Consider the following 20,109-nt stretch of genomic DNA (forward strand, 5'->3'; position numbering starts at 1 on the left):
AGGGACAGTGCATATTAATGAACATTTACATGTAAATATGCCAGAATTAGCCAACGGCTACTTTCCATCTGCAGTCCCTAGCAGGTCAGGTTTAAATGTAACTGATTGATTTCAAACAACTTGATTCCAATTTATCACAGGGTGTGTACACTTTTGCAACCATAGAATTTCACTTGTTTATTTTTACTTACCATCTAGTACAGGTCATAGGTCAATTATTGAAATTAATTACCTTGGTCGGGGTTGTTTTTTGTTTTTACACCACAAAAACCTGGCATTTGATCAGGGGTGTGTAGACTTTTTATAGCCACTGTATATGCTTGAAGAATGCAATTTATATGGCTATATTTGCATGTACTATTTGAATAATGCACATTGACTGTCTATGTGTAAACAATGTCATTTATATGCGTATATTATTTGCCGCTCCTTTTGCCGATCTCTTTCAACTTAACTTTCTACTCTCTGCTTAATTCTTACCAGCCACAGGGACTGCAGATGGAAATAAGATGCAAAGCTAATCCGGCACAGAGCAGAGCTTGAAAGTTTTCTGGACATATAGTTCCTGACAAATCTAAACTAAATGCATGCAAAATAAAAGTGATAAAAACATTTAAAAACTGTACTGCAATAATGAAATACGTTAAGAACAGTTTGCATGCCCTCTAAAGGGTAAAAGGGATCCAGAGAGAGTGTATGGCCTTTCATAACAAATGCTAGGCAATAAATATGAACACTCATTCATGGAAGGAAAAAAAAAAATGCCTGCACTCACATCAGAGCATTGAAAGGGAAAGTGTTCGTGGACGGGCGTGTACCCGTCTGGGTAACATGTAATGACATTATTCTCACCAGGGTGACCCCTCATTGTCGCCGCGCTTTCTTCTCTCCAGCTCGTGAAATTGACATAAGCTTTACAAACATTCCAGGCATTTTTTTCTCAAGGCCGGATTTCTTCCTGGGAATTGCAGAGCATAGTGGGGGGAAAATACACCATCTAGTGATCACATGAATGAATGTGGAATGGGTTGCCAACATTCAACATTGTGAGTTCATTAAGTCCTTTGTGCATTTTAAATATGGGATGTATTTTTTGTTTTTAACTGTGGATTAGAAATTATGTTCTCCTACAATCACAACATATTCACTTTTTCTCAAAAAAATGTAACTTAACATGACTTTTTTTTTTTTTTTTTTTTAAGAAAAATCAGTCTTTTTTTAGAACCCCCCCACACACAAACACTCATCTTTAAATCCATAAAATTAATTAATAAAAAAAATGTTTTACTAGTAAGAGTAAGATTTTTTTCAAACGATTTCTTGGAAAAAATCTTGACTAGAATAATTTTTCCTGCAAAAAAAAAAAAAAAAAAAAAAACCCTTTCTGAAAAAAAAAAAATGTAGTGAATTAATTTTTGCTATGTGTGCCGGAAGCCTCCTGTTTACCACGCAGCTGACGGAGACGTGCAATTTCTTGTTTATACCTGCATGCAGAATGTGTCACTCAATATTTTGTCTAAAAGTAGTCGCTAAATGATCATCGTCTGACCTTCTGACCTGTCAAGATGTCGGTCTATATAGTCCTGCAACTTGGACACCTGTGCTTCTGCAACTGTCGCTCTGGTGGTGAGAAGCTTTTGCTCTTCCGCATAGACTCCCTGTAACCAATGAAAAAAAGAAACCCATATTAGATGCAAAATCATGTGTCTACGTGGTAAAACGTTGAAGCATGGAGGACTGCAGAGGTGATAAAGTTTTGCGTACAAGCGTGGAGTCTGTTATCTCCTTCAGCTGTTTCCCGATGACCGACCAAGATTCTTGGAATATCTGCTCCGGTTTTGGCATCCTACTGAAGGTTCAATTTTGGTGAACAGTTGATCAATCAATCAATCAATCACATTTTATTTATATAGCACTTTTCATACATAAAAATGCAACTCAAAGTGCTTTAAAACATTCAAAGCAAAACATAGAATTATCTTCAATCAAAAGAAAAGATAAATTATTTAAAAGTTGTTGAAAGCCAAACTAAAAAGGTGTGTCTTGAGCTTCCTCTTAAAAATATCAACAGTCTCTGCAGACCTGACATCCTCTGGCAGGCTATTCCAAAGGTGAGGACCAAAATGGCTGAATGCAGCCTCGCCATGCATTTTGGTCCTCACCCTTGGAATAAATAAAAGGCCGGCGCCAGAGGACCTCAGGATCCGCGAGGGCTGGTATGATAAAAGCAAATCAGATAAATAAGATGGCCCAAGACCATTAACACATTTATAAACTAATAAAAGTACTTTAAAATCGATCCTGAAACACACAGGGAGCCAATGCAGCAATTTCAAAACTGGCGTAATGTGCTCCCGCCCTCTGGTTCTCGTCAGCACCCGAGCGGCTGAATTCTGCAGTAGTTGCAGTGGTGAAATGCTCTTTTTCGGGAGGCCAGAGAGCAGGGCATTACAGTAATCTAAACGACAGGAAATAAAGGCATGCATCAGCACTTCCGTGTTAGCCTGAGAGAGAAACGGGCGGACTCTGGCGATATTCTTAAGGTGATAAAAACCAATCTTGGTTACATTTTTAATATGAGGAATAAAACTGAGCTCAGAGTCAAAAATGACGCCAAGGTTCTTCACACAGTGTGAGGGATTAAAAATGTGTAGTTTTGGTAAAAGCTTCTCTCTCTGACCTTCGGGACCGATAACTAAGACCTCAGTCTTGTCCTCATTGAGCTGTAGGAAATTATCTGCCATCCATGACTTGATATCTAAAATGCAATTTAAAAGGGTATCAATGGGTCCTGTGTCATCAGGAGACACGGCAATATACAGCTGCGTGTCATCAGCATAGCTGTGAAAGCTGATGCCGTGTCCCCTGATGACATCCCCGAGGGGAAGCATATAAAGATTAAAAAGTAAGGGGCCTAAAATCGAACCTTGAGGAACCCCACATTTAATTTCATGAGTTTTAGAGGAACAAGTATCCATACTTACAAAGAAATATCGGTCTGTGAGATAGGAATAAAACCAGTCAAAAACAGTACCAGAGATGCCCACTAGATTTTTAAGTCTATTTAATAAAATTTGGTGATCTACTGTATCAAAAGCAGCGCTTAGATCCAGTAGCACCAAGACTGTGAGTTTTCTCACGTCTGCAGTGCACCTAATATCATTTAAGATCCTTAAAAGAGCAGTCTCCGTACTGTGGTTCATCCTAAAACCAGATTGATATTTCTCCAAAATATTATTTGTATTTAAAAAATGATTCAACTGGATGAAAACCAGTTTTTCTAAAATCTTACTTAAAAACGGTAAGTTGGATACGGGTCTGTAGTTATTAAAAACGCTCGGGTCAGAACCGCTCTTCTTCAGAAGGGGCTTCACCACCGCCGTTTTAAAGGCAGCTGGGAAGACGCCTGTCTGAAGAGAGCAATTGACTATATTTAAAATTTGTTCTTCAAAAAATCCATAAAATGTCTTAAAAAGAAATGTGGGAATTGGATCCAAAAGGCAGGTTGTTGGGTTTACCTGGGAGAAAACTCGAACAAGTGTCCTTGCATCAACCAGGGCAAAACTTTCCAGTGTTTCCTCATGTAAATATGATTGTCCGGGTTTATTAAAACTTGTGTTTTGACGGGCTAAAAGACTGGATCTTATGTCATCGATTTTACTTCTGAAGTGGTCTGCAAAGTCCTCACAGAGAGCATCTGTTGGTCTCTGTGGGGACTTATTAAAATCAGAACTAGTTAAAAGTTCAAAGGTGGAGAAGAGAACCCTGGGGTTGTTTTTATTGACTGTAATGAGGTTTGAGAAATAGGAAGATCTTGCCAGTTTTACTGTTTTATTGTAAGATTTCAGTTGTTCGCATAAAATTTCATAGTGTACTGTAAGTTTACTTTTTCTCCACCTCCTCTCTGCACTCCTGCATTTTCTCTTTGATATTTTGATAGCATTGTTTCTCCACGGGGGTACAGTCTTTGTTTTTGTTGTTTTAATTAAAAGTGGAGCTACTGAATCTAATGATGATTTAAGATGTAGGTTAAAATTGTCAACAATAAGATCACAGGGTGCAGGTAAAATGTCAGCAGGAGTGTTTTTTAAGATCTCGATAAAATTTGCTGCCACCTCAGAAGATAGGTAGCGTTTCTTCACTGTTCTGACCGGGACTGCTAGATGGTTAAAACTGGCGATGTTAAAATAGACACAGTAGTGGTCTGACACTGCCAAGTCAACAACAGAGGACACACCAGCAGACAAGCCATAGGTTATAACCAAATCCAGGGTGTGTCCTCTGTTGTGAGTTGGCTGCAAGACGTGCTGTTTAAAATCCAAGCAGTTTAAAAGGTTTGAAAAATCTCTGGATAGTGGGTCCGAGATGTTGTCCATGTGTATATTAAAATCGCCAGTTATTAATATTCTGTTATAACTGGAATATAAAATGGATAAGAATTCTGAAAATTCTGTAATAAAAGAAGTGGAATGATGGGGAGGTCTATAGACGGTAATGCAGAGAATAGGGGGACTGCTAAAAACAAAGGCATGGTGTTCAAACGATAAATAGCTGCTAAAAATGATCTCCTTTGATAAAAGAGTATTAATAAAAATTGATGCAGTCCCGCCTCCTCTTTTGCCATCCCTTGTAGAAAATAAAAAGTTAAAATTCGGTGGGCAAGCCTCGTTGAGAGCAACTGGAGCATCTGTACCAAGCCATGTCTCAGACAAAAGTATACCATGTAAATTATTGTCTAAAATCAGGTCGTTTATGATAAAAGTTTTGTTTAAAAGGGAGCGCACGTTCAGCACGGCCAGATTAATTATTGTGCTGGACGTGCGCTCATGGTGGTACGAATGAGCAGTATTAACATATACTAGATTACCACTGTTAAAACCACGTTGTTTGTGTGTGCAAGGGAAGCGTCTGCCGGTGATGGTTTCAATGGGAAAATTGTCCGATAGTGGTAATGATAATGAGGGCCTGCAGGGGGAGCTAGTGAGGGTGGTGGTACTGTGAGCAGCTGGTATTGGCCTGTAAGTGATGGTAGTGACATTGTCATTGCAGCGTTTATGAGTAGAAGAAGAAATATGATTGGTAAACAAGAGTCAGCTGGGAGTGGAATTGGTTACGACATGGTGGATGTTAGCGGCTAAAATCTTGCTACCAAGAGAGTTCGGATGAACACCATCCGGCTGGTAAAAAGACGGGCGATTCCAGAATAGGTTAAAGTTGTCAATAAAAGCAAAGTCAAGGTGGCCACAAGTGCGTAGGAGCCACGTGTTCAAGCTTAAAAGGCGGCTGAAGCGCTCGGCTCCGCGAGACAATGCCGGCAAAATGCCACTCACCCAGACCGAGAGATCGCAGGTTCTTAACAAGGCAAAGAGGGCGTGAAAGTCTCTCTTCGTCTGCTCAGACTGTCGGCGTATTGTCTCGTTTGTCCCAACGTGAACGATGAGCCGGGTAATGGATGATGGCAGAGAGTCAAGAACACCCGGCAGGATGTTAACTATGTCCATGACTTTCGCTCCGGGAAAACAGCGGGTGACGCAGCCGGGATAGTGAGTACGTCTAATGGTGCTGTCGCCAATTATAACGGTGGTCGGTGGGTGACGTGAGGAGGGAACGCCAAGGGACTCACCACCGGCGGAAGATTCACGACCCCACTGTCCAGGATGGCTCCGCCGAGGCCGAGTGAAGACGGTGGATGACACCGATGAGTGTCGCCGATGATGCTGGTGATGACGACCACCCTTGTACCGGGACAGCGCGTCCCGGAGCAGCCCGACGCGTGAGTGGACGGCCGTGTCACCGGCGGACCCGCCCAACATGGGGTTCCCGGCCGAGGTCGTCGCCGTGGGTGGCGGGGAATCCGAGGGAGCCCCTGGGCGCACAGCCCCAGCGTCGGACGCAGCAGTCGGTGTCTCCGACTGCTGTAGTGCAGTGATGGGAACAGGAGACTCACTCGCCAGGGCGGCGAACCGATTCCCCAGGACCAGTTGGGGGCGGTGGGGTTGCTCCCCGGCCCTCCGGCCGCGGGACACCACCTTGACCCAGGTGTCACTCTGCAACGGTGTCGAGCAGGATGGCCCCGGGCAGGCAATTGGATCCCACTTCGCCGTGTCCGAGAGGCCAGCCGCCTCAGCCGTCATTGTCGCCGACAGGATTTCACGAGCGCGCCTTCTCATGACCACCGCGGAGAGTTCGGGGAAACGGGTCGCGAAGCAAGAGATGACCGATTCCTTCTCATGGAGCTCCTCTGAGAGACGACGAATATCCCTTCTTAGGTCAGAGATTGTCTTATTTGCCTTCTCCAGCAGGCCATTGTGTTCGTCGCTGTCGTCTGAAGGCATTTTAATACACTAGCTCCAAGCTAGCCCCAAGCTAGCCCGTTTCCGTCTCACGCTAGCTGTATGCTAGTCCGCGAGATCAAGCGACCCAGAGATTAACAAAAATTTAAATAAATAAAAAATAAGATAAAAATAGTCTCCAAAAATTAAAAAGAGTAAAAACGCAACGCGCAGGTGAGGTAGATTCGAAGGCGAAAGTGCAGAAGTGCAATCGATACCATCCACGTCCAAACTCTGACGTGGCAGGAGAAACTTGATGACTTTTGTCACATCAAAATATTGAAAAAAAGACACTCACTCCTGATTGAGAGAACGGGTCGGCGTTTGCTGTTGAAGTTTGTTGGATTCTTCGCTTGGCTCAGTGGGGTCCAGGCTGAAATGGGTTTCGGGGGGTCCAGGCTCCAGATCCTTGTCTGGTTTGGCCAAAATCCGCTGCCTCTGATCCCTACATGGTGGAAACAGAGTACATTACAAGTGTGCTAACAATACATTACTAACAGTAGTTCTGGCTTATTAAAACCACATTTATTAACTTTTAACGTAACAACACACTCTTTCTTGATAAAAAAGAAAATATTATGGACCTATAAGCACATATTAGTGCGTGATGGCTCTTGGTGGTGCTGTGTAGTCTCTTTTTGTAAGACTGAGCGGCGGTGGCGAGCTGCTCCTCGCGGGCCCTATACGAAGCACGGACATCTCTCAGCATGTTGTCCACAAAGGCCCTCAACTTGTTTCCCCCGGATGTTACTTTGCCTCCCCTGACACCATCGACGTAATCCTAAAGGCGTAATTAAGGCATCGGTGATGTCAGTTATTCTGGACATCCATGTGTGTGTTTGTACAACTATTCACAGATATGCCCCTTAAGTAGCACACCAGCTTTGCACGATACAGCTCGTGAAGCTCTTTGACTTGCAGCTGCAGCCTTGAGATTTCCTCTTTGGCCTCCTTCAATTGACTCAGACAGCACAAGCATGGCTTCGGTGAAAAAAAAAAAACACACAATAGAACCAACATCCACGCCACTTTTTCCATGTTTTTTTTTTTTTTTTAAGGTTACAGCCTTACTCCAAAATGATAAAAATTAGAATTTCCCGCAAAATTCTACACACAGTATTTCACAATGGAAACACGAAAAAAAGTTTTTTTTTTTCAATTTTTGCATTTTCTCAAATCTTCTTGAGTAGTAGCTTGGCACGCCTATGTATAGTCAGTTTTATTTATTCCTTTTTGCAGCACATTTTAGTTTCAAATCATGTCCAGTCAAGAGATTGGAAACCAGATGCAACGGAGCTCAATTTTTAGCAACATGGCAAAGGATGATGTGATTATATTTTCCCAAAACAACTTTGATGTTGTCATCACGGGTTGACATGTATAGCACTTTGAGGCAAAAAAAAGTAAAAGAAAACGCAAATTCATTTTTGGAAAGATTAAACTTTACAGTGATCTTGACAGTTCTTGCTCACCATGCTCGCTTCAGATGTTTTCTGTTGGCTGTTTTTAATTTGCTGCTCTTTTCCCATCACCCCACTGATGCATCGGTTACAACCACAAGAGAGAAGAAAGCAAAAACCACATCATACAAGGAAGTCAAGAGACCACAACAGAAAATTAAACCAAAGAGCAGATGCGCATGTGGGATGAACACCACCATCTTCACAAGCTTGTTCCGTTTTTAGAAAGATAATCCAAAACATTCCTCACATCTTCTCCTTGAGTTTCCTCTGCTGCTCCTCATAACTGCGCTTCAAGTTCGCCATCATGTCTTTCATCTCCTCTTGGTTTCCGAGGAGCTGCGGGGAGGAACAACAATGGAGTGAGACGAGGCCATGTAACAACTAGCAAGTTCTGCAGAAATTGAATTCTGGAGAGAATGCTGTGGAATGAATTGAATTGTCAAAATGTAGAAAGTGAGACTTGAAGTTGGATAAGAAATGTGGTTGTGAGATATAGAAGCAGGAGTTACAAATGTAATTGCTTACAGACCCTTTAAAGCGAGCTCACAGAAATCAACCCAAACACATTTTTCAAGAATATGCTCCCAACAGGCCGACTAGTTGAAACGCGGCATTCTGATTAATATTGCGTTTGTGGAATATGAGTTAAGCAGCAAAATTCACCCCTTTTTAGCCATCTCAGTGGGCGGCCATTTTCAAAGTTCTGTCAACTGAAAATGACATCACAAATGCTCCGGGCTCAGGTATCGACCAATCACGGCTCAGCTTAAGAAAACAGGTCAGCTGTGATTGGTCGTTATCTGATCCTTGAGCAGTTGTGATGTCATTTTCAGTCGACAGAAGTGACAAAATGGCCGCCCCCGGAGATGGCTAAAAAAAGTGGATTAACTCTTATTCCACAAAGGCAATATTTATCACAATGCCTTGTTTCAACTAGTGGGCTTGCATAGAACATATTCTTGAAAAAAATATTTTTGGGTTGACTTCCACTTTAAATATGTTGATACTTGTGGAAATGTGCAGTTGTGGCAACTCTAACGAAATAGGGAAGGTTCTGAATTTTGTGTTGTATATGGAAATTGTATTAGTTTGACTCTGTTGAGAAATGTGGAAGAATGAGTTACGAAAGGAACAATGCTTAAAGGCACTTACAATTTTTTCCATGCTTTTTTGTCCCTTGTTCAAAGCTGCAAGATCTTCTGGCTGTTGAGAATGAGAATGGCCATGTCAGTCATTCCTCATATTTCCTGAATTCACTGAAAATGTCAGTAGTAAGGCCAACGCCTCACCTTGACTCTGTTCTGCAGCAAGCTGCCTACGAGGGCCCTGACTCGGTCCAGCTCCCCGTGAAGGTCCTGCGATGTGTCCCGAGTCCTCTTGTGCTGCTCGGCCAGCTGGCTGCGCAATGCGTCCTGCGCCTGGGCCAAGGCCAGCAGCTCAGTACTCAGCTCCTTGCTTTGGGCCAGTTCTTTGTGGTGGGCCTCAGCCAGAGCCAGGTAGTTCATCTTGAGCGAGTCCAAATCTTGGTCGCTCTCCTCTCGCGCTTGGAGGTGAGTCTCGGCTGACTGGAGCTGACCGAGTAAATTGCCTCGCTCGGTCTGTAGTTGTGTTATCTCATCTTTTTGGTTCAATATCTAAAGTGGAGGGAAGATGCAAAGAAGATGAAGTTCATGAATAACATAATTCAGTTTTGCCAACCTTTTTCCAACACTACTCCCAAACATCGCCAAAACCAAGTAACCGATCCCTGATAATGCCATTGCGTTTGCAATCGAGAGGAAAATGTGTTTTATTTTAATCAGATATTGTCCAGAAAGACACAAAAAAATAACATTACCAAAACATTTCGTATTCAACAGTCTTGACATGCATTTCACTTAAATGTGGCCTGTAACACAAGGCATTTCAATTATTTGGGGTCACCGTCTGAACACTAGGGGGCACAATTAAAAAAGAAATATTTAAGACAAAGAAGAACGTAGCGTCTGGCAGCTAGACAAGTTTGAATACAGATGCCATGTTACTACCAGTGTGTGTCAACAATTAAAGAAAATTAGCAAAAATAAACACAAGACAGTATTCTTATATTTATTTTGAATATACAACAAGTTCTAACATAAAACAGTGACATGACAAATATTAGACTTACCACCTTATTTTTCAGCTCAAACGTCTCCTCTTCAAACTGGGCTCTTATCTCGTTTATGTGAAGCTTCTCCTCCACAAGTTCCTTTGATATCTGATCATGAAATAAACGTTAACTTTCTGCTTATAGGGTGTATTTAATTAAGTTACAGCAAAAATAATGCATACTCTACCTTCAGCTTCTCCTCTTCGCTATGGACTAGCCTGCTGGATAGGTCTGTGTTGGAGGTGGACAGATGAGTCACTCTGTTCTCCAAGTAGTCGACTTTGATATTAAGTTGCTCATTCTCGTCTTGGGGCTGCAAAGCGAAAGCTTTGTCAGCATGTCTTTTGACATGGTTAAATAAATGGACTGAACTCAACCATAGGTCCACTTGGACCATCAAATCAGCCAACACATTTGTATCCATATATAAAATTCTGTACTCACATTTTCCTCTTGAATTTGTTCCTTTGCTTGATTTAAACATGACCGGGGCTCCATATTTACCATTCCTTCAGTTAGTGTCTGCTGAGTATTTGATACTCACTCCGTGTCCCTCAGCGGAATGTTGCCATGGTACAGTACAACACAACCCTTCACGACAAAACGACCCATTTTCTTTGTAGAAAAGCATCAAAACATGTATTTACACACAGTATATTTCAATCAGAGAACAGTGGATTCCATTGAACATTTTTTCATGTAAAATGTGCACACAAAATGATTTTTAGAATGTCTAAATTTTCTCACACTGCTATAAAATAAGGTGTATCAAAAAAAAAATGGACCGGTATTGTTTATTTTTTTGTTTTAAGTGAGGGCATTGAAAACAAACTGTCCGTATGGCTTCGATATGCAGACAACAGCGCCACCCGGTGAAAAAAAGGTTTTGCTGGAAAAGTCTGGCGCCATTCATGGGATCTTAGGGGACATTCAAGTCCTCTTCCACTTCATCTTCCTCTTTATCGTTATGTTTTTGGTCCCCAGAATGCATAGTGAGACCCATGTGTTTGTACAGGGCATCCAGGCTGGGCTGTTTAACATAGTATCTGATATTCTGTGATGGTACCACATTCTGGAGTGCCTCCAGCTTGCTGTAGGCCTGTGGGGAAAACATACAGGGTAAGTTAGAACACTTGGAAATTTGCATTGAGCTGCAATCTGAGTGCTTAGTAAAATAATAATAATTACAGCTTTGAAGTTGCCTTGCTGACAGTGATGGTCGATGAGGAAACCAAAAACATCCCCAACCCTGACGGCGGCGTCCAACTCGGGTTCCTCCAGTAAGCCTTCACAAATGCTCAGTGCCTCCTCACCATCTTCTGATTTCAACCTAGGAGATGATAAGAGACAAAAGAAGGCATGAAAAGGAAAAACAATATATACAGCACAGTTCAAAAGTTTGGGGTCATTCAGAAATGTCCTTTTTAGATAGATACAACGGTGTGTTTTGATGGAAAACAAACTGCTGTGTATATTCTTACTTGCGCGCGTGGACAAATTTCTTAATGAGGATGATTTTTCGTTGCACCTCGGCCACTTTTGCTTCCTGTTGTCCATCTGAGTTTTTGACTTTGGAGAGGCATTTAACCGCCTCACTCAAAGCATCCAGAGCCTTCTCGTAGCTCTGATAGTCATCGATTTCCACCTTTAATACAAAAAAAAGGTCTGTGTAGTTACCTATTGTTAGTCTTGGAAGGGAATGTGAGAATGTAGCATTGTGCTACCTGTGCCCGGGTTTCATAGAAGCCAGCGAGCAGGTGCGGCGCTCTGCCTTTTGTGTAGAAAGCAATGATGGTCTTCAAGATCTCCGGATTTTTCCAGTCTACAGACTGGAGGTAGTTGGCAGCCATGATGAAAAGCTCCTTCTGGCGGCAAACGTTGGCAAAAAGCACAATCCTCTCTGTGTCGCCTGATTTCAGGAGTGCCCTCATTGCCTGTTAGGAAAAGGAAAAAGGGACTTGCTCGAAACTTGAAGGTTAAAACTTGAAATTTATGAAATTAGACTTGCACATATGTTACTTACTTCCATCTCCTCCTAATGGTGTTCTATTACATGTACCATACGAATAAATTGTATATTAAATAAAGCTGTAAAATAATAATCTGGGTTCGATAATTAAGCTATTAACAGTTTTACTTTTTTTCATCACACGTTCGAAACTCCTTGGCAGCTAACGAAAAGCATTTTCTTACCTTGTGCTTGTTTCCGGCCTGTGTAAATTTCTTGGAGGCCAGGTGGTAGTTTCCCTGACGTACGCAGCACTCGGCTATCTTCTCCAGCAGCTCCTTGTGAACCTCTTCGGACAAGTCTTTTGAATCTATCGCAGTCATTTTCTCAGCGAGTTCCTCTGTGATCGTGAGGTTCTCATTTACACACAGCTCCAGAGCCTGAGGGTACTGAGAACAGGCGCACGGTCAAATGAAATTCAGCGTATGAAGATGGACGTGAACGAGGACCGGCTACCTTCTTGGCGGCGATCAGCAGCTCCACGGCTCTTTTATACTGTGAATGTTGAATGAAGAACTCAGAGCAGCGCGCCAGGAGGGCAGGGTCCGAGCTTTCATTCAGGTCCTCGGCAACCATCTGAAGTGCTGCGAACTGCTCTGTAGCAAAGGCCACTTCCAGGGCTTTGGAGACGTAACCAGCCTACAGAGCCAAATAAAAATAAACAGTAAATGGTAGCCACAATATACAATACGTCCATAGTTGATGCATCCAAAAAGTATTCCACACTTTTCATCCTCACTCATTTTTTCCCCCCATTCTTCTACCAGCCTACAAGAGAGAACAAGATCTGCTTGCAAACGTTCTAATGCTAATCTAAATTTATGCTGCCATCTTGTGGAGCACCATGGAATACATGAAGGAATGCAAACGACCCTGAGGGGTTACTGGAGTAAACCAATAGTCAACATACTTTATGGTAGAGCGAAACCGCCCGGTCCATGTGGACGCCTTTCTCCTCATAGTAACAGGCAGCCTCCATCATGTCCTCCGGGTTGCTGAGCAGAGCCAAATTCATCAGCTGGTCATCCAGACCATTCTCCTATTCAGCAATAAGACAAAACAAGAGATCAGGTATTCATGAAAAAAAAAAAAAAGCATTAGAATGCTGATGAAATGACAAAGACAACCGAATTCTTGCCCCTGATCAACACGATAAATAAACATCAGCCAGTTGTGTATGAACAGCCAGTAATGAACTCACCTTACAGAGTCGTATGGCGTTGTTGTAGGCCTGTGCCCGAGTGTAGAAGTGGACAGCTTGTTTGATGTCCTCGTGACCTTCATAGTGCCTTGCCAAGTGGTAGGAGGCTGCCCTGTCACCTGTATCGATGGCTATCTCACATGCCTGTCGAACGATTTCATTTAAATAATCCCAAAACTAATTTTGTATTGAATCACATACATGTGTCCTATATAATGGTAAAACTTTATATCACCTTCTGAACGTTCCCCATGTAGCAGTGAACTCGAACCAGGGAGAGGTAATCCTGAGCCGATTCATAGAAGTCCAGAGCTGAATCCATTTCTGACTGGCTCTCCAAATACTGGGCCCACCACTTGTACAGGTTCCTGTGTTGATTGATTACATGCTCCGAAAATGTGTTTGGGCATCGCGTGTCTGTTTATGCTTCGTGGACATACTTGTCTTTCATCCTGTTAACATAGATTTCCAAAGACAAAGGGTCATCCTGAAGCATTCTGGGCACGTCCACTCGGTGGGTGTCGGATTTTTCATAACTGGAACAATGATTCAACAAATTAGAAGGAGAATCCAAACATTGGCTTACAATGCAGGCTAAACTTCTCTCAATCAAAATGGGACCACTTCAGCATAGTTCTTTGACACTGTACTACTTCCCTGTTTAGATAACGTTGGACAAAACAAACAAAAACAAGAAAAATCCTGTCCATAAATAGTGAATGTTGAACTTCGAATGTGCATGTGACTGCTGTACAACAAAACCATCTTACTTAGCCAGGGCCAAGCTCTTGTCACCGATGGACTCCAGATAGCGGGCATAATTGTAGTAGGTGGTGCGTAGGTGGATGCGGTCATGATTCTCGGCGACTTCCAGCGCCTTCTCACATTGTCCAGCCGCCTGATAGAGATTGTTGAGGAGGTCGTAGCGTTGACAGCTCTTGTACAACTTTTCAGCGTCCTCCTGTTAGACGATAGGATGACATCTCGATGTTGCGTGCGTGTGTGTGTGTGGAAAGAAAACAAGACGAGTGTAAGTTCAAATTTGTTCGTATTTACCAGCATGCCGAGCTGAATGGCCAACGCTGCTATGTGGGCCTCTGGCTCGGTCTCTGCCTCGGCCTCCTTCAGAGCTTTCGCTGCCCTGGCGTTTCCCATATTGCCGAGGCACACTCGGGCCACATCCAACCGGCGGGTTTTCACGCACATGCGCGCCATGTTCTCCCATACTGCTTTGCTGGTGAGAAGAAAAGTCAGGAAAAGGTTTACCGCGTTTGATTAGTCATCAACGAATAAAGTTGAGGATGCGTACAGAACTGCAATTGTACAGTCCGTTGCTTTCTTGACATTTTTCCTGACTTTCTGATGCAAATGAACGGCCTGAACCCTTTTTTGCGATTGCGTAAAGTTCATATTCAAGATTCCTTAGCCATCTGTTCCTTATTTGGCTCCCCCTACCCCCTCCTCATTGCTTTAGCAGATACAGATGTGTGCGGTTTATTAACGTTTGGGCAACAGGAAATAGCCCAAATCTTTAGGGGCCCACGGTGAATAAGGGGGGCAACGGCGTACAAATAAAACCATAGCAAGCGACATGTCAGCCAGATCATCCAAATTCTGGACAGAAGCTGTCGCAAATAGTCAGGCCGTGTATGGATGAGCGAAAACAATGCGAGAAACACTTCCAAATGCAGAGGAGCGGCAACATCTAGAGAGCCAGAAAAGGAAAGACAAGAGAAGGAACAGGTCCACATTTGGCCCCTCTTCCCAGCCTCTTTTCCTCTCAGGAAACACATCCTGTTGCTGGCCGACTGCGGTGACCAATGTGTTTGTTGCACACAAGAGAGGACTTCATGTGAACGCCCCCCCACCCCCCAAACGCCTCCCGGGCTGCAGACAAAAGAATACACAACAGTGACGTCCAAGAGGGGGGTCTTTTTGGCTATTCGAGTCACACCAAAACCTTGGCATGCGCGCACATTTAAAGCGACCGTGAAGGAGGGAGCTGTCCGGTTATGACCTGCTGCTAATGCACACTGACCATCTGCAACAAATCAACTCACATAGAATTAGCTGTGAGGGACACAGAGAGGGGCAACGTTAGAAGGAAGCAGAGGGAGGTGGGTTTAGGGGACTTTTTGTTGGAGGCGGTGGAGGGACTCTCAGCAACAGTGCAGGGACTCTACCCTCCTTGTGTACTTTGCACACAAACGTCAAGATTAGATGTGAAGGCGTGAGGGGGAGCGAGAAAGGAACCCAAGGACCCGACATCCAAGAGTCACGCTGCAGCCATCTGGAGCCAGTGGAATGGACCTCGGCGTCTGTCGGATTGATCCGAGCATACCTACGGTGCTGTCAGAAGAGGAAGGCTGAGGAGTTACCGGCTCGTGAATGAGGATGAACGGAGATGTTCTTTAGCTAAACATCAAGACAACACCCTCGCCTACTCTCCTTTTTTGTGTAACTCGCAAGCGATCCGCTGGAGGAGGAGGCGGCGGCAGCCGTGGAGGAGGCGCAGGAGGCGGTTCAGAGGAACCACGGGGCCCGCGGAGCTTCTCCGGAGGACAGGCGAGGGAGCAGGCAGGACCCGGAGGAAGAACAAGGGTCGGAGCCCGCCCAGGGAGAGGGCGGGGGAGGAGGGGTGGCGGGCAGCGGGTGTCACATGGCCGTGCAGAGGCTCGTGGCTGCGGCGGTCGCGGTCGCACTGCTGTCCCTGGTCCTAAACAACGTGGCCGCCTTCACTCCTAGTTGGGTTCTGCAAGCCCTGGAAGATGGGCGCAAGAGGAGCGTGGGACTGTGGAAGATGTGCCCCACCGGAGGGGAGAGGGGTCGGGATGAGCTCCAGGCGGGGCGAAGGGCTCAGGTGGGACAGAGGCAGTGTGAAAGTCTGGGATGGGGCTCTGAGTATGCCGGCTATCAAGAATCCCGCAGCTCTGTCAAATGTAAGCATGATACAATATATCCCAAACCCTAACTGTGTTGGTTTTGTTGCGCTATTTTGTTTGTTTATAGTCAACCTGGAGGTGTACCGTCGCCTAGCGTCACCTGGGATAGGCTCCAGCCGCAAAACGTCAAGATTAGAATTTGAATAGATAGATAGAAAATAGAAATAGAAAATGGACGGAGGGATATTGAAAACCCCAACGCATGTTTTACCAAACTACTCAACAAATGGAATTCACGCTGCATGAACTCAATTCTTGCATTCGTAATTAATCTATTTGGATCATTGGAGAGTTCACACAGAGTGAGCCATTCATGTATTTCACCTAAGAAAGCGCCATTGACAAAAGGCCATTCAAGAACAAGTTTGAGGAACTGCATGTCCACTGCCAGCTAAGCACAATGGGCAGCAGCACAGTGTGATAAAAAAAAATAAAAAATAATACAGCTACAGTACATTGCAACAGAGAGTGAGTCACACATGCAACTTTCAAGCAAGTCTCACCTTATTAATGCAGTCTTACGTGCACTATCCGATCAGATTCATCTTATGTATAACATCTCATCATGTTTCAAGTCAACTCCTGAGCCTTTAAATCCAAAGTCAAGGCTTTGCAGAACAATGCAGGCCAATATTTTGTCAACTGTGCGATCAGCTCTTATTTGCTCATGTCAAGTCCATGGACGGTTGGTAGTATAACACAACTCTCCCCGTGGTCCCTCAAGTGCAGTTCGACATGATGCGGGCGTGTAACCTGATGGCGACCGTGGCCCTGACGGCCGGTCAACTCATCTTCCTCCTTGGCCTGATGGAGCTGCCCTTCATCACGCCAGAATCTCAATGGTGGGAGGAGGCCATTGCTGCACTCTTTCAGCTAGCCAGTAAGTACCAATCCTCCATCAAGTAATGACAACTCATATAGGATAAATTATTGGTAAAAGTATTGGTATCGGGCTGATACTGGACTTATTTCAAGGGAGCGGGTACTCGTGTATACTACCAATACCAGCCACTGATACTGCAGGCAAAAAAGATCTGACATCAAGAAAATGGTAGTAGTTGGCACTGCACTGAAACGTTTGCCAATTGGCGAATCGTTGTGTGTCGGAAAGAAAAGATCTTTGTTCGCATTTACCTGTAATTGGGTTAAGTGAAATTTTATGTCTCAAAGGCAATAGCGGTCTCGGTACTCAGTATCAGTGAGTATTCAAGAGTTAGCCGTCGTACTCGTCAGAGAAAAAAAAGTGGTACCAAACATCCGTCCTCGCAGTGATAAAAAGGCAATGCAGTATTCATATTAGCGTGCAATCAATTCACTCACACAGGTTAAGGAACCGCCCGACTATTATGTGATTCATGAGCCTTTGAATGATAGATTTTAGGAAATTGATCGGCAAGGTCTTTCTTAAAGAGATTTCAACCCCTTAAAATTCTTTGCAATAATATGTTGTAGGCACCTTCACAAGTCTAAACATGGTATTCTGATAAATATTGCGTTTGTGGAATAAGAGTTAATCCACCTGTTTTTAGCTAGCTCGGGGGACGGCCATTTTGTCCCTTCTGTCAACTGAAAATGACATCACAGTTGCTCAGGGCTCAGGTAACGACCAATCATGGCTCACCTGTTTTTTGAAGCAGAACGTATTGCCATGAGTGATGTATAATGCTGAATGATGAGCTGACTCAGCAGTTCTAATAGTGTGAACTGAATCTGCACACACTTACTGTCGTGACTGACGAGTTCCTTCTCTAACAAAGCATGACAAATTCTTTTTTTTTTTTTTTTTTTTACAAAACAGGCTTACTCAAATATATTTACCCTGACTATTTTCCGGAAATAATCTTGAGGCGACATAATGCTGAAGGGCTCCCACACAGTGAGGGAGCAGGCTTGTTTTCAACGCTTTTCTGACAGATTTGTTCTCAAGCTATTTTCATCACTTTAAATTGGTTAATAGTGCATCAAAATAACAGCCGACATAGTGGAGGGACCAACAATACCAATTTGTGACGTAAATATAAGTGAAGAAAAAGAAAAACAATCAGACATCACCTCTAAGTGACCCCAAACCTTTAATGGGTAGTGTACGTATTAAGACGCACAGTTTGGATAGTCTCCAGGCCGACCACAGCCGTGAAGGTTAAATGTCAGAAAATGGATGGAGTATTGGGATACCCACAGGAACTAAACACAGAAGAACATGTGACATTGTTCGCCCTTTGCATCCATAACAGCTTCCGTTTCTTCCTCACCAAACTCCTCAAGTGTGCCGTTATGGACCTTGTGTACCGGGGCACTGCCATGGGAACAGAAAACGGCATCCTGCAAACTTCCCACAAACTTAGACGAGTCTTAGGATGAACTATCCCGAGCCTTGATTGATCACGTGCTTCATTAAGAGTCGTGTCCCAAGACTTTTGTCCCTCCAGTGAATGGTGAGGGACACTCAAGTCACTTGGCTCAGTATCAGTCTGCGGTCTCCTCTGAGTCTAAATTTAGTCTTCGCCCAGAGCTAGAGCTGCAGCGGGCCAGGGAGCGACTGGTGGGCGCCAGGATATCCCTGCTCAGGACGAGGAAATGTCTGTGACTACCTGTTATGCAAACCCCCGAGATGAAGAAGGAAAAAGCCGGGAAGGGGAATGCACGGGAAAGACACTTTCGACAGGGCATGTGTGTTTGTGTTGAGTGTGTGCGCACTGCCTGGAGATACTCTGTGTTTGTTTCTGACAATGTGTGTGCTGTGATTGGGGATTTTAGAAGTTAAATAGACATAATATGAACTACCCTTCTTTGTCATGAGCATCCCCCCCGATGATTGCTAGTATCTGAGGACCCGTACAAAAGACATCCAACATGTCTAGATCAGCATGCGGAGATATTTTTAAGCTTTTATGACGATCGTCAGGGATGATCAATGAGACCGTCTTCACGTATGTTGACAATACAGCTTGAAACAGCACACACCTATTTCCTATCTAAAATTAGCAAGGCTTCCTGGGAAAAAAAAAATAGCATCTTCCAAGGTCTGACCATATATGGTGAGCAAAGCAGCTTGAGGATGACATACAAAGTGAATCAAAGAACGGATATTAATCCAACTATGGCTGGAAACGCTATACTTCCTACTTTGTGGGAAAGGTTTGTGGGAGGACCGTTGGGATGAATAAGAACGTACATTGGGCGCCAGGCCCTCTCATACTACATTAAGTTAAATCTGACCTCATAAAAGGACTCTAAAAGCTTGTAGAAAGCATTCCCAGAGGAAGAAACAAAAGCTGCACACTGGAGAGAATTCCATAAATTCTTCCATTTTTGTTTTCTATGGAGTGGATTTGGCATATGGAAACTGGAAAAGATGGGGACTCTTGCTGTGTAGATGAATGAATCGACAATATTCCCGGTCACTTTCTGCTGCGTACTCTTGTTTTCCGTGGAATTTTGCACTGAAAAAAATCTGTGATAGATTTTTTAGGGTCGATAAAAAATACGTGATAGATTTTTTAGGGTCGAATTTCTCCAATTTCTAAATGGTAAAACATTAAAGCAGCAATGGGCAAGAATTCGACCTTAATAAAAAAATTTCACAACTCTTTTGATGAAACATTGACTAACAAGTAATTGAATGGGACTTTTGTCATGCCCTGGTGGGGTCTATATCATTTTTACTGGTACTAAGCAACTTTGAGGAGAATGGGAGCAACCCTGGCGCACACAAAAAAAGTCAACTTTAAGTCAACTGGCCGAATGCTAACAAATAACGGGAAACATTGTAATTGGGCTAAGGAATGTTATACTTCTGGTTAATATTTCATTTGTGGAATATGAGTTGAGCAGTAAAATCCACCTATTTTTGTACATCTCACGGGGTGGCCATTTTGCCGCTTGCTGTCAACTGAAAATGACATGACACTTGCTCAGGTAAGGACCAATCACGGCTCACCTGTTTTCTAAAGCTGAGCCATGATTGGTCCTTACCCGAGTAACTGATGTCATTTTCAGTCGACAATAGTGACAAAATGTCCGCCCATGAGA

The 20,109-nt window shown here is 43.6% G+C and overlaps 3 protein-coding genes across 5 annotated transcripts in view; 1 reads left to right on the forward strand and 2 right to left on the reverse strand.

Annotated features, from left to right (window-relative positions):
- ccdc78 (coiled-coil domain containing 78) lies at positions 1 to 10,352 on the reverse strand. The gene is made up of 12 exons (XM_086016348.1): positions 10,114 to 10,352; positions 9,945 to 10,034; positions 9,085 to 9,429; positions 8,948 to 8,998; positions 8,043 to 8,131; positions 7,805 to 7,868; positions 7,188 to 7,313; positions 6,917 to 7,113; positions 6,631 to 6,777; positions 1,765 to 1,846; positions 1,558 to 1,658; positions 1 to 958 (listed from the first exon to the last, which is right to left on the reverse strand). Exons 1-12 carry the CDS (start codon positions 10,348 to 10,350, stop codon positions 865 to 867), a joined length of 1,623 nt encoding a protein of 540 aa, XP_085872474.1. The 5' UTR covers positions 10,351 to 10,352; the 3' UTR covers positions 1 to 864.
- The window catches only part of ift140 (intraflagellar transport 140 homolog (Chlamydomonas)), a 20,857-nt gene continuing 10,872 nt past the window's right edge, over positions 10,125 to 20,109 (reverse strand). For both annotated transcript variants that reach the window (XM_086016342.1, XM_086016341.1), the window contains 13 exons: positions 14,192 to 14,369; positions 13,906 to 14,096; positions 13,576 to 13,671; positions 13,371 to 13,503; positions 13,136 to 13,279; positions 12,845 to 12,973; positions 12,391 to 12,573; positions 12,120 to 12,323; positions 11,651 to 11,860; positions 11,408 to 11,571; positions 11,115 to 11,256; positions 10,371 to 11,025; positions 10,125 to 10,239 (listed from right to left, as the gene is read on the reverse strand). In XM_086016342.1, the coding sequence (XP_085872468.1) occupies positions 10,846 to 11,025; positions 11,115 to 11,256; positions 11,408 to 11,571; positions 11,651 to 11,860; positions 12,120 to 12,323; positions 12,391 to 12,573; positions 12,845 to 12,973; positions 13,136 to 13,279; positions 13,371 to 13,503; positions 13,576 to 13,671; positions 13,906 to 14,096; positions 14,192 to 14,369 (1,954 nt within the window). In that variant the 3' untranslated portion in view covers positions 10,125 to 10,239; positions 10,371 to 10,845. The remainder of the gene's footprint in view (positions 10,240 to 10,370; positions 11,026 to 11,114; positions 11,257 to 11,407; positions 11,572 to 11,650; positions 11,861 to 12,119; positions 12,324 to 12,390; positions 12,574 to 12,844; positions 12,974 to 13,135; positions 13,280 to 13,370; positions 13,504 to 13,575; positions 13,672 to 13,905; positions 14,097 to 14,191; positions 14,370 to 20,109) is intronic.
- Positions 15,054 to 20,109, forward strand: part of tmem204 (transmembrane protein 204) — a 9,609-nt gene continuing 4,553 nt past the window's right edge. For both annotated transcript variants that reach the window (XR_015082514.1, XM_086016349.1), the window contains exons 1-2: positions 15,054 to 16,074; positions 16,802 to 16,957. Coding sequence is in view for 1 of the 2 variants with exons in the window: in XM_086016349.1 (XP_085872475.1) it covers positions 15,795 to 16,074; positions 16,802 to 16,957 (436 nt within the window). In the remaining variant the exon portion in view is untranslated. The remainder of the gene's footprint in view (positions 16,075 to 16,801; positions 16,958 to 20,109) is intronic.

The sequence above is a fragment of the Filicampus tigris genome, chromosome 19 (assembly GCF_054856515.1).
Source record: "Filicampus tigris isolate MCC_2025a chromosome 19, RoL_Ftig_1.0, whole genome shotgun sequence".
NCBI lineage: Eukaryota > Metazoa > Chordata > Actinopteri > Syngnathiformes > Syngnathidae > Filicampus > Filicampus tigris.

Coding starts and splice junctions, on each gene's coding strand:
- ccdc78 (XM_086016348.1), bottom strand. CDS start 10,350: ATGGATACAAATGTGTTGGCTGATTTGATGGTCCAAGTGGACCTATGG. Junction 8,999..9,084: donor TGCTGCAGAACAGAGTCAAG/GTGAGGCGTTGG, acceptor CATTCTCAACAG/CCAGAAGATCTTGCAGCTTT. Junction 7,314..7,804: donor AAACATCTGAAGCGAGCATG/GTGAGCAAGAAC, acceptor TTTTCACCGAAG/CCATGCTTGTGCTGTCTGAG.